Source organism: Vombatus ursinus, unplaced genomic scaffold, assembly GCF_900497805.2.
Source record: "Vombatus ursinus unplaced genomic scaffold, bare-nosed wombat genome assembly UNPS02004533.1, whole genome shotgun sequence".
Taxonomy (NCBI): Eukaryota; Metazoa; Chordata; class Mammalia; order Diprotodontia; family Vombatidae; genus Vombatus; species Vombatus ursinus.
In genome coordinates this window covers 970,022-983,641 of record NW_020944311.1, presented here as the reverse complement: position 1 = coordinate 983,641, position 13,620 = coordinate 970,022, and the positions used below count along the sequence as shown (strand labels likewise).

General features: G+C 46.7%; 1 protein-coding gene across 3 annotated transcripts in view; it reads right to left on the bottom strand.

The window, feature by feature from the left end:
* WDR44 (WD repeat domain 44) overlaps positions 1-8,326 on the bottom strand; it is an 83,666-nt gene extending 75,340 nt beyond the window's left edge. For all 3 annotated transcript variants that reach the window (XM_027837317.1, XM_027837328.1, XM_027837337.1), the window contains exon 1: positions 8,136-8,326. In XM_027837317.1, the coding sequence (XP_027693118.1) occupies positions 8,136-8,212 (77 nt within the window). In that variant the 5' untranslated portion in view covers positions 8,213-8,326. The remainder of the gene's footprint in view (positions 1-8,135) is intronic.
* Positions 8,327-13,620: the final 5,294 nt, after the last annotated feature.

Genomic DNA, 13,620 nt, shown 5'->3' with positions numbered 1-13,620 from the left:
TAACTTTAGCTAATCACGGTGTCTCTAAGCCTCAGTTTCCTTCTCTGGAAAAAGGAGGTTGCAGAAAAAAAGCACCACGTAACCATTCAAAGGCCACCAAAATCTGTCTCCCAAAGGACAAGCTGCTTCCTATCTTTTTAGCTTGAAGTTTAAGTAAATCTCGGTTTAAAAAAGCACATGCCCTCAGGTTCTAAAAGAGTAGTGGTTTTGACTTTTTTCAGATGAAAAAGCAATCTCATTCAGTTCTCTGATGTAATGCTGTATTATTTACCTAAACTAATTAAAAATGGTCAAGTCACTGATGGATTCACTGCCTCGGATGTAATTAACAGAGAAGGTGAATCGTGGAGAATCAGGGGATTATTATTATTATTATTTTTTTTTTGCTGTGCTGTATTCCAACAAACAGCCACCAAATGATAATTATTTAACTGACATGTATTTCACTAAAACAAATGTTAATGAAATAAATTTATGTTCTGAAAATTGTAACAAAATGAATGCACTTAAATTGTTAAGCTATTTTTAATGATCTGATATTGATTTCAAACGCCACAGTGTAATTTTAAAGACCAAAAATTGAATGTGAAGTAGGTAATACTGAGTTATAGGTCAAATTCAATCTTCATCTTCCTTTCCTGTTTATTCAGACACGAAATAATTTGCTTTTTCTTTTTGTCAACTCCTAAATACTTCACCAATTTGGAATGAATTGATGCAAAGACAAACACATTTTCTCTAAGTATGCAAATTACTGCTATTTCAAGCTGGATCATCACGTCATTGATTATTAGGTCTGATGACTCCCCAAGTTCAAGGAGGTGACTGACCATCTAAAACCTTCCCTTAAATGCTCATCCCCTTGAACTTGAAAGGTAGTAGAGAGGGCCACATCCCTGGTGTAATGAATGCTGGTATGAGCAAAGGGCTATGTTTTTTCAATATGGAGAAGGGAAGCAGGTGAATCCCTCTAAGAGTTGTTGGCCCTGTCAAGCAGAAGCTCCAGTTGCCAGGCGAATGCCAGGAGGGCCTAGAGAGCTTTAGCATGAACCTGACTGAAGACGTAGTAATGAGGACAAACAAATCCTGATTGGGGGCCAACACGAGAGGGGATATTTGGTCAGAGGCCACCATAATGGTTTTCGGTCTTTTCAGTTTTGAACAAAGATTGAAAAAGTAGCTCCAGGGGCCTGAGGAGAGAAAAGGACTCCTACCAAGATTGCTGAGTAAGCTGTTCTATCTAAGTCCAACTCCTCTTCACCAAAAAACAAGAAATACAACAAAGATCCAAAATTCTTCAATATAGAAATGATCAAAGGGTAAGAATAACCACTTTTTCAAAGGAAGAAATATAATCAGCAATCATCTGAAGAGTGCTTAAAAAAACAACCCTAACGAGAGAGCTACAAAACAAAAACTCAGGTACCTTGATGCCCATCAGAAAAGATGGGGGGGAGGGCGGCTAGGTGGCGCAGTGAATAGAGCTCTGGCCTTGGAGTCAGGAAGACCTGAGTTCAAATCCAGACTCAGGCACTTAACACTCACTGGCTGTGTGACCCTGGGCAACTCACTTAACCCCCACTGCCTCATCAAAAAGCAAAAAAAAAAAAAAAAAAAAAAGATGGGGGGGATTTCCATGTTGAAGAGGCTTTGTGAAGAAAGGCACACTAATTCACCAATAGTTCCCTACCACTGCAGACCTATGAATTAATCCAACCAGTTAGGAAAACAATTCCCAACTATGCAATTGAAGTTAACAAATTGTTTACACCCTTTGAACCCGAAATCATACGAGGTCGTTGCCCCAGGGAATTTTAATGATAGCAAGAATATAAAAAGATTCTGAAAGTGTGATTTTTAATAACAAAAAGCTAGAAATGAAGTAATGAAGTATGTGCCCAGGACTAGGTAATGGCTAAATACATTTGTAATGTGAAAATAAGAGAACGGACATTGATGCTTGACTCTGTTACCACGGTGAAGTCACGTGCCTAACCTCCATGGTCCATTTACAGTTAAAGAAGGCTACATTTAGAACCTGTACTTACTCTATTATGTTGATTTTTCCCTCGGTTCAGAAGGATGCATTACATGGTTGAGATAAGGCAAAATAAGGTCTCGAAATGTTTTTCTATCAAACACAATGAAAATCAAAGTTAAACTGACGCTAAGTGATCATTTATCCATCACCTTAAGGAAGCTCTCTCAGAGTTCTCCAGTCACACACAATGCAAAAAATCCACTAAAAGAAATGTTGCTTTCCATGAACAAGGACACGCTTCAGATGTCTATTCTAACAGGAGCATCAGCACTTCCCATCAAGGCAGCTAAAGTAACTTTTTAATTTTTTCAGGCCAGACAATTCTGCAAGATTAGCTTAGCCTCAGTTCACAATGCTGAAAAAATGGGATACGATGCTCATCTGCTATTCAAAGCTAAGCAGGATAGATTATTTTCAACCCCAAAAGAATTAAAAATGAAACTCCAGGCAAACACAGAAACCCTTTGCGCCCAAGGGCCGAACAACATCAACCTACAATGAGGAAGATCAATTGGCAGAAGTTCGAGGTAGCCACGTAGGCCCCAAGGACGGGGCACAAAGTCCCAGGCCCCAGCTCCAGGAGGTGCCGTCTGAACAAAAGGCTTTGTGCTAGCTCTGGTTAGACCCTCCGAGGGGCTCAACAACCACATAGGAGCTCAGGACAGCTAAGCCAAAAGTGGAAACGCCCTTGCGGCACAGGCACTAGCCTTTTTTTTTTTCCAGGCCATCAAAAAGAAGTCGGGCCACCCCTAAATAAAGTTGGGAGTGACTGAAAGTCCTCCTTTCTACAGACCCAACGCAACCGCTCAAAGGCCTCCGGCCTGGCATCTGCAAATCAATACTAATTAGCAGCAGGGCCTCTTTAAGGATATACAACTCAACCAGCTGGAAATGGGGCTCAAACCATGACCTGAAAGACAACAAGCTCCTGAAAGTGCGAGGCAAAAACACGGTCCTCACCCAGAATACTGAAACCAAATGCCTGGCGGCAGCAATAGCATTCAATAAGAGAAATCCTTGGAAATAGTCCAACGCCCTCATTTTACAGAAAGAGAAACTGAGGCCCAGAGAGAGGAAAGAACTTCCCTGAAATGCTGAGACAGTGAGTTTACCGTGGAACAAGAACCCACAGCTCCTGACTCCAAATCCCGGGCTCCTTCCACTCCACCACTTTGTGTCCTGAATTTTGACAGCTACCCCTTCCCACTTCCCATCCCCAATCCATCTTCCGGGCATCCATTTGCTTAAGTTAACCATACCTAGGCACTTAGTCAATGTTTGAAGTGAGTTGATGCAAAACCACTCAGTTTAGAATAATGGCCTCTTGGAGTTGGCAGGGACCTGAATAGCTGCCCTAACCCAGGCAGAAATCATTTGACAATTTCCCAGAGACGTTGAGCAGGCTGTGTGAACACTTCTGGTAACAAGAACCTCCTATTCTCAAGACAGCCGACTCCATTTTGGGGATATCTCTGCTCTTCCCTGTATCGGAGTCCAAACCTGCCTCCCTTTCCCAGTCACCCCTGGGTCCTAGTTGTGCCCTCCCCAGCTACACTGGCTGCCCTCCCCATGACAGTCCTCCACGATGGCTGTCACTGATAAAGGATCAGACTGGCTCTGCTTGGCCCCAGAAGGCAGAACTAGGAGCAACCAGTGGGTGCAAGTGGCAAGAGGGCAAATGCTGAGGGAAAGACAAACTCTTCCACAATGAAGGCTGCCCCAAGTGGAAAGAGCTGCCACAGATCCAACTATCCTCTCGACACCAATGATTCTCAGCTTACTCATCTAGTCCTAACCTCCAGTCTTGAATCACCAGTTGCCTACTGGACATCCCAAACTGGATGTCCTGTAAACATATAGAAACTGAATTTATCTTTCTGAAAATATTCTCCCCTTTTGACACTGCCAAGAGCATCAGCAGCAGCAGCAGCAGCAGCAGCAGCAGCACCACCACCACCACCACCAGCACCATCACCACCATCATCATCATCATCTTCATCCTTCCAGTCTCACCCAGGCCCATAATCAAGCTGTCATCCTCACCTCCTGGTGCCAAGTCCTATGGATTCAACCTTGGAAACATCTCTCATATATACCCCCTTCTGACTTGACTCTCAGAAAGTAGTGAAATTACCCATCCCCAGAGACATTTAGGCCCAGACCAAACTGACCACTTGCTGGGCATGCTGCAGAAGGCTTAAAGAATCCTATGCTCCTCAGGACTTTTTCCAGTCTGTTCATGTCCCTCTGAAAATATGGCTGTGCAATACTCTAGATACAGACTACTCAGTGAGAACACGGCAGGCCTATCATATCCCTTGTTCTCTGAGTACATTGTTAGGGCAGCCATGTTTCACTGTTCCCTCACTTTGGAGCTGATGGTCAACTAACTGTACAGGCTATACCACCTCTCCCTGTATTTCCTCTTCAGGAAGTGAAGGAAAAGGCCATATATCAGGAATGTAATTTTCCCCATTACAGAACAGGGCGGGGTCAGGCAAGGCCTGTTGAGCACTGTGACAATCTCACAGCTGTGGTCTAAAGAATAAGTGTGGACAATAGAATCTAAGCTTAAGATGAGTTCTGAAGGATTAAATCCTGTGAATGTTTAATAAAATAAAATCAAGAAAAATTAATGGCATTGTTGCCAGAGCCACTGGGCGAGCGAACATGTCTGTGAGCCCAGTTTCCCCAGGTAGGATATGAGAAGGCTGGCCATGATATCCTAGATCTCTTCCAACCCAAAGTTTCTTTGACTCTATGATCCTCATTCCTCAAAGGACAACAATACTGAATGCCAATATACCCAATACTCACAGGACCTGAAAAAGCTGTTTGCTGCCAATACAAGCGACAAGTTGAGAATAAGACTGAGAACAAGGTCTCAAGGTTCTGTCTGCCCAAAGGGTCCGGACCCATGTTTTGCTCTCAGGCGTCCAGTCTAATGGTCTGCTAAGAAAGCTCCCTTCCAAAATGGATTGTTTTCATGTAAGTATATGATATAATAGCAGGCCTCACATATATGATTCTGGGCTTTTGAGCATTTTCAGAAGTCAGAAAGCATCTCCAACCTTCTCAGAAAATTACAGCACATTAGAATTACATGTGGGGAAAAAAACTCAAGAAGTTAACTTTAGACAAAAAAAGTTTTATGTAATAGAATTGGGTTGATTTCTCAGTCATTCAGTAAGTATCTTCTATGTGCTAGGCACTGGGAATATGAAGCCAAAAATGCAACAAGATCATAATATCAGAAATTCAAGGATTTTGGAAACCGTCTGGTTCAACTCTCACTTTTTAAAAAACAGATACAGACCTAAGAACCAGAGCAGTGAAGGAAGAAGAGGCAAAGTTCAAAACCGACTCCAAATCCAATTCGACATCCACTCCAATTAGACAGTCCATGATGACCATCACTTTTAGTTCACAATTATTCAATTTTTTAAAAAATTATATCTCCAAACAAAATGGATAGCACAGAATGGTTTCTGAAGTACTCACATTTAACCTACTACTCTCTAGAGGTTCATCCACTATCTTGGCTCACACCAAGTACCAGGTAGGCTCTGCTTAGGACACCTACCTAGTGATCTAGGAGAGGAGAGAACAAAATGTCCCTGCCTAGTACTGGGGACTCTTTTGATTGACTCCTTGGGAGAAGTCCCTGGAGTTCCAAGGCCTTCTTCCCTTCTCTTGCTACTGCTACTGCTACAACAAGGAGAAGTGAAATCCACACACGGACAACACTGTGCAGCTCTAACTACAGAACTGCACATGGTGAGGACTTAAGGCAGGTTTGGGTTAAAAATAGGAAGCCATGTCCCAAGAGACATTTACTTCTCCAGTACCAGAGGATCAAAGAGCTTGAGAAGTTATGGTGTCCCAGGGGGAAGAAATTATTTCACCAACTCGAACAAAACTAGCCAGTCTTATTTTGTTGGTAAGGTAAATGAACCGACTGGTTAGCCACAAGTTCTGGAAACTATCAAAGAATCACAGAATCAGAGGGTTGGAAGAGACCTCAGTGGCCATCCAATCCAACCCATGCACAAAAGGACCTCCCCCCCACTTCTGTTCAGCCTCTGCTTGAAGACCCTTCATGTGACAGCCCTTGAACACCTGAAGTGATCCCGCCCCTCCATAGTCTTTTCTTCTGTGGGATAAACATTCCCAGATTTTTCAAATGATCCACGGCCTAAAAGCCCTTCACCATCCTGGGTCCCCAGCTCTAAGACACTTTCCCGTTTATCCATGTCAATCCTAAAATGTGGCCCCCAGAACTGAATACCATCTCCAGATGAGGTCTGAGGAGGGCAAAAGGCAGTGGGACCATCACCTCCCCATTTTTGAAGATCAGCCTCTCATTAAAATGGAGCCTAAGATTACTGCATTCCTCTGACTTAATATTTTCAAGAAATTCAACAGTCACTTCAAGAGTAAACGGCTTTGTACAGTGGGCAAGGAGAATGATGCTGCAGCAGCTTCAGACTGACAGCTGAAAATGGGAGAGACTGGTACAGTACAAAGGGTGCTGGGTTTGGGATCAGAGCACTGGGGTCCAAATCCCACCTGGCCACTCCCTCCTTACCTGGGTGACCTTGGCCAAATCACCTCCATGGGTGTCAGTCCCTCATCTGTCACAGGAGAGGCTTGGCCTGGAATGCCTCCGGGGTCCTAACTCTAAATGCAAAGGGTCGAGGTCTCTGGCAGAAACCATTTTTTCAAGGAGGCAAACTTTAAAAACCTTGATTACAGAAAGGGAGAATGTTTGCGGTACTCTTTGATCTGCTGATGCACCTGTCTCAGCCCCTGAATTTAAACAAAACAAGACGCTCCAACCATTTCACATCAGTGGTTATCACCAATCGATTTCAGAATGGTGTTAAGCACACAGAGAACAGGAAGAGCTAAGGGCTAAGCAAAGCGTGTACACCTTGGAGCTGCCCAAGAAGACGCTTCAGTAGCTTGGGCTCTGGCCGCAGCTGCACCATCTGCATATTTTAAAACTGCACATCTTCTGTGTCTGAAGAAATGTAGTACCTTTCCCAACAAAGGTATGGAGAATGCATTTGAACTGGCATTTATACAACATCCGTCTAACACCGGGGCAAGCACAATAGGTACCCGTACAATCAACAGTTCCTATTTACTTAACAAAAGAGACCAAGGCAGTCGAAAAGGCATAACCGGACAAGTGACAAACATGCAAGGTGGAACAATTCCAGTGCCAAACAGCTCCTGCTCCCATACAACCAAGGCGGCAGTGAACTTCCCTTCTCTCTAGGGAGAGCCTGGGGGGCTTCAAGTGGTTTTTGAAATCAATGAAAGAGCCCCAAGGTCCAGAAAAGAGAGGCAAGTGCTAAGGACCTATTCAAAAAAGTGAATATTTAACTACAGTAGAACTACTCAACATCTTTCTTACAGATTCTCTGTCACCAAAACATCCTGCAAAATTAAGGCGAAAGAGCACAAAGCTGTGGCTGTGCCTCCAACCACCAGATTACTCAGCACTTGTTTATATCTCTTAGTTGACTGGGTGTTGAGTACATTTATAGTTATCTCGTCTCCCCCTTTATTTAGATCGCCTTTTCCCCTACAGTTGGAATCTAGTGGTCAATTCCCTTTGCCTCCCAGCAGTGCTTAAGACAGGGTCCTGACAGACAGGACCATCAGTTACCAGCTTCTGGGAGAGGCAAAGCCCTAACGTTTCTCCCATCCCTGGCCTCAAGTGCACTGCAGTGGATGGGAAAAAGTTCCTTCCCTCTGGACTTACAAGGCAGGTTAACAGCTCGAGGATGAGACGAGCCAAGTGCAAGCTCTGGGCTCCTTAGCCCTTCACCTCAATCCTCCCGGGGCCAAAGCTAGAGCGATTAAAGCCAAGCCCTGGGCACCCCGAGTTAAGGCGCACCCCTAACCCGTTCGGGCCCGGAAGCGGGGTGGCCAGAGGTAGAGGGGGGAAGACTTGAGCGAACCTCGCTCAGGAGTCCGTGGGCGCGGGAGGGGGAGCAGCTGGCCCTCCCAGCAGGGGTCCACGATCGGGACTCTCAGAGGGGAGACGGGGCGGGCAACTCTTGGGGTCAGGAGTTCTCCTTACCCGGCAGGGTAGGCACCCCCCAGGTGCACGTCCTCGGGGGCATCGTAGAACTCCTCGGTGTCGCTGTCCGACGCCATTAGTGGGACACACCCCGGGGGGGGGCGGGTCCCTCCTCCTCCTTCTTCTGCCCCCGGCAGCGGAGAGACAGCGGCCCGGCCCGCCGGGACTGGGGAGGGGGAACAGACGGACCGCCGGAGGGAGGGAGGGAGGGAGGATGCTCCGCCGGCGGCGGCTGCGGGCGGACCGCCGGGGAGACTCAGCCCGGGGCGACAGAGCCGCACTCAGCCGGTCCCACGGCTGGCGGGGGGGCGGCGGCGGCCGAGGACGCGCGGGGGCTCCCTGCGGCTCCGGCCCAGAGAGGAGCGGGGAGAAAGAGGGGGCGGCTCCGACTCGGGCTCGGACTCCGCGCCGCGGGGGAGGGCGGGGGCGCAGGCGGCGGCTCCGGCTTCTACCGCAGCGACAGCGACAGCGGCGGCGGCGGCGGCGGCGGCAGCAGCTGAGAGAAGGGGCCCCTCAAGATACAGCCCGGCGCTGAGCCTCGCGAGAGTTTGAGGGCCGGCCGAGGGACGACCTGGGCGGGGGAGGAGGGAGGCGGAGGCGGAGGCGGCGAGCGGCCGCGCTCGCACCGCTCGTTCCCGGGGAGACGGGGAAGTCACTAGGCAGGACGCATGCGCGATGACGGCACCAGGTGGAGCCGGAAGAAAGGCGGGAGGGGCGGGATAGAATGGAGCGGAGAAGAATGGGGCGGGGCCGGACCTGTCCAAGCTGGCCGGGAGCTGGGGCGGGGTGGGGTGAGGGGGATGGAAGGGCCCACTCAGGGTGCTGGGGGGAGTTCGTGGCGGGAGGGAGCGCGTACCCCTCGAGAGAGAGATGTCACGGGGGCGGGGGGGCGGAGCCTTGCGTATCTTCAAAAGACAAACTAGAAATAACTTTTTTAAGTTTGAAAGCTCTCTGTGGGGAAAGAGCTGTGGCGGGGCGGGGAGGGGGGCAGTCGTTTCCTTGCTTCTTATCCTCTTTAAACTTTTAACCAGCTGGAAAATTTGCCCTGGGGGCTTATCCTGGAGGCCACCCAGTGGGCGGGGCCGAGAGACCTGCCCCGCCTGTAGCCACCCCTAAGTCATGCCTTGAGATCCCTCCCTGGATGTTGGGGGGTGGAGGCCGGGGCTGAGCCAGCCACATGCCCCTAAGAGTGCAGTGCCTGGCCCTAAACCCCCTCGGTTCCTCGGTTACACTGAGGCGAAGCCCTGGCACAACTTGAGTTTGGGTCTGCATCAGTGCGATTCAAGGATGCCACCACCTTGAATTAGAGCAGACTGCCGCACTGCCCAAGATTGCCATCAGTAGTCAATGGGCCTGTAAGGCTGTCACTTTCACCCGCTACCTACCTAACCACCATATTGGTCAATGCTGAGAAGAGAAAAACTGGGTCAAGAAAGCCATCAGGAGGGAGGCAGTGTGTCAGCAAGCCTTGTATATTTAACGCTTTGTGGCTGTGAAGTTACACCTTCACCTCAGACTTCTAGAGCAAGAGTCTGTGTTAAGAGCTTACTATGTGCCAGCCTCTGTGCTAAGTGCTCGGTATGCAAAGAAAGATAAAAAACATGGCTCTTTACCTCAAAGAGCTCACATCCCAATGGAGGAGACAGCATGAGAATAGCTGTGTACATACAAGAAATATCCTGCCTCTGGGCTTTTGCAAGGCTGGCCTAAACTGTGGATTTCAATTACACTCTCTCCCTTCCTCTGCTTCTTAAAAAGCCATACCTTCCTGAAAAGCACAGTTCAAATGCTAACTTTTTGCTAAGTATTTCCTGATCCTGCCAGTTACTGTTCTCTCTCTCTTGAAATTTCTTTGTATTTGAAGATCACGTGAGCTTCTTAAGGGCAAGGACAATTTGGTTTTTGTCTTTGTATCTTCAGTCAATAAACATTTATTGTCTACTATGTCCCAGGAACTGCATTTATTAAGTGTCTACTGTGTACCAGGAACTGGGCTGAACTGAGAATACAAAGAAAGGCTAGGGACAGCCAGCGAAAATGCCCAGAGCTGAGAGATGTGGGAGTGTCCTGTTGAAGGACTTAGCATCAGTGTCTTGCGCCTACCGGACCCTCAGTATTGGTCTAATTGGATTAAGTAGGAACACAGGTTACCAGCCACAAAGACCATACAACTTCCCCATCACTAGAGGGGATTCGTGCTTTGAATAGAAGTTAACCTAGGTGCACTTTCCTGACTCAAAATCGGTGGCACTCAGACACTCAGAAATGCTTACAGCTGCAGCACAGGCTCCACCGGGCTCCACGTGGATTCGTCCAATAAACATTCAACAGATACTCAACATCTCCTATGCTGGTTGTAAGAGGCAGCACTGAATGGTGAATATTATTCCAACTATTATTGGTGGTACTCCAAGCCAGCGAAATCTGGGGTCAAGTCCTGCTTCTAACACATACTGGCTGTGTGACCCTGGACAAGTGACTTGACCTCGCAGTGCCCCCACCCCCCAAGACAGCTTCTAGGCCTCTACATTGCAGAGAAGGTACAGAGTAGAGGTTTCTTGGCTCTGGAGTTGCACAGAATGAATGAATCAGATCCAATCCCTGTCCCTGTCCCTATGCCTTTGTTGGTTCTGGGAGATAGCACAATTAAGATAAGCTAGGGTGCCTGCCTTCCCAGTGTTTATAGTCTAGTAGGGGGCTGAGACAGACAGAAACATGGAAAACTATACTGTGACATAAGTACATGAAAACATTACAAACCAAAGTGCTGTGAGAGGTCCTGGGCAAATAAATATCACTGTTGCTCAAGAAGGCCTCACTTAGAAGGTGCGGTTTAAATTGGGTTTTCAAAAATAAGTAGGAATTCAATAGGTGCAAAGAGGAGGCCTCTGTAGCCCCAAAGAGCTAAGGTTCTGAGGCAAGAGAGGATAGGGCATGTTGGGGGTGGGGTAGGAGAAAGTAAATGTCAAGTGCATGGAACAGTGTGATATGAGGTAAGGCCTGAAGGAGCAGATAGGACTAGAACACAGGGAGGGCCTTTGCTGAGGAATCAGAACTGTATTCCCAAGCCAATAGTAGGAAGCCCCTGGAGATTTCTGAGCAGAGAGGTTCTATGACCAAGAAGGGCCTTGACTGTCAGTATTTGGAAGGGTGGGGAGGTCACAGGGCTTGTCCCTCTTCTGAGGATAGGTTAGAGGATGGGGAATTGAGTGGAGGCAGAAAGATCCATTAGGAGGCTATTACAGTAGTTCAGGTAACAGTGACCCATGTTTGGGTAGTGGCAGAAGGAAGAGAAAGAAGAGAACAAATATGAGAGGGCTTTGGAAGGCATGAGAGTTGAAAGAGTGCCGTGGGCCTGCACACTGGAGGCAGGATGGAGGATGGGCTCTCAAATAGGAACAGTGACACCTGAAGGAGAAACTGGGGAAGGGTGAAAGGTAACAAGCGCCCTCATCAAACTGGTGGCCTTGTTGGAACCAGTCAAGTGGAGCGGTCCTACCAACAAGTGGAGATACCGGTCTGGCACCAGAAGATAGTTAAGGACAGGAGAGCCAGCTTCGCAAAGGTGCTAGCTGACGCTGTCAGAGTGAATGGGATGGCCAATCCATAAGCAATCATTTCTGAAGTACCCAAAGTATACATTGCTCGAGGTACTAGGAGAGAGCATAGAGAAGAGAACAATCTACTAGGGATTCTTAAACCTACAGGGCAAGAAGGGACCCTCTAGGCCACCTAGTTCAACCCCTTCATTTGACAGGTGAGGAAACCAAGGCTGGGGGCAGGAAGGCAAACCATAACTGAAGGAAATGTACTGCGGGTCACTTCTCGGTACACTTGCAAACAGCCCATCGCATGTTTGTCCATGTTCTATTAACTCTGCCTACTTCATGGGTCCCATGTTAAAAAATGGTGGCTATCTCTGCCCTTGGGGTGTGTCAGTTCATATTCAATAAACTTATTAAGCAAGGGCAGTGGAGAAAAGCCTTTGCCCGGTCGAAGCCCCATCCTTGAAGCCAGCTGGTTGCAACTGTTTTAGCTTCTAGGGCTCTTTCTTAAGAACTAGTTGTTTTCGTAGTACTTTCTGATTAGTTGAGGGACTATCCACAAGATCTTGGAATTTCTTATCCTGCTGTGGAAGCCTAACCCCCTAAAATCTTTCTTACAAATGACATCACCGTACTATCTTTTACTATAAACAAAAACCCAAAAGGTACAAAAGCTTTCCTTTTGCTCCATAGTTGGTCCCTTTAAACTATAACATTGATATCAAAAACACAATGGTGGCAACTTTTGTGGAAAATTCAATGTGTTTCAAGGTGTCTTGGGTGATGATGTTGGCCATGGGGTGGCATCTAACCATTCTGGATCTCAATTTGGAATTGTTCAAGAAAAATGGCCACATTGTCCATACTCTTTGGCTCCACATTCTCAATACTAGATTTATGCCCCCAAGAAAGTCAAAGGCTGAAATAAAAGTCGAATATATCCCAAAACGTTCATAGTAGCACTATTTGGAATAGGAAAGAATTGGAAATAAAGTGGGTGCCCATCAACTGAGGAGTGGCTGAAAAACCTGACTGTAATAAAATGTTAGTGTACAAAGAAGTATGAGACATTAAGAAATGGTTAACTAGTCCCAAGGAACTTCCAGGCAAATTGCAGAGAAGAGACTCAGAGTTTTCTTTAATGAGAATTTATTATTAATTAATAAATTGTTTGGTAATGTGAACATTGTTTAGTAATTTGAACATTGAGCACAATTGTTTGGTAAATTTCCAAACAATTGCATTCATTTCACTTGCCAGCAAGATTATGCTTAAGATTCTGCAAGCTAGGCTTCACCAATATGTGAACCAAGAATGGAAGAGGCAGAGGAACTAGAGACCAAATTGGCAACATTCACTGGATTAAGGAGAAAGCAAGAGAGTTCCAGAAAAGCATCTACTTCTGATTCACTGATTACACTAAAGCCTTTGACTGTGTGGATCACAGCAAAATGTGGCAAATCCTCAAAGAGATGGGAGTACCAGATCATCTTGTTTGTCTCCTAAGGAACCTATATGCTGGTCGAGAAGCAACAATTAGAACAGTTAGAAGAACAGAACAGTAGAACAACTGATTGGTTTAAGATTGGAAAGGGAGTATTACAAGGCTTAATATTGTCACGTTACTTATTTAACTCATATGCAGAGTACATCATGCGAAATGACAGGCTGGATGAAGCAAAAGCTGGAATTAAGGTTGCTGGGAGAAATATTAACAATCTCAGATGTGGGGGCAGCTAGGTGGCTCAGTGGATAGAGCACCAGCCCTGAAGTCAGGAGGACCTGAGTTCAAATCCAGCCTCAGACCAAACACTTGACACTTAATAACTGTGTGACCCTGGGCAAGTCACTTAACCCCAATTGCCTAAAAATAAAAAAAAAATTAAAAAAAATCTCAGATATGCAGAAGATACCATTCTGATGGCAGAAAGTGAAGAAGA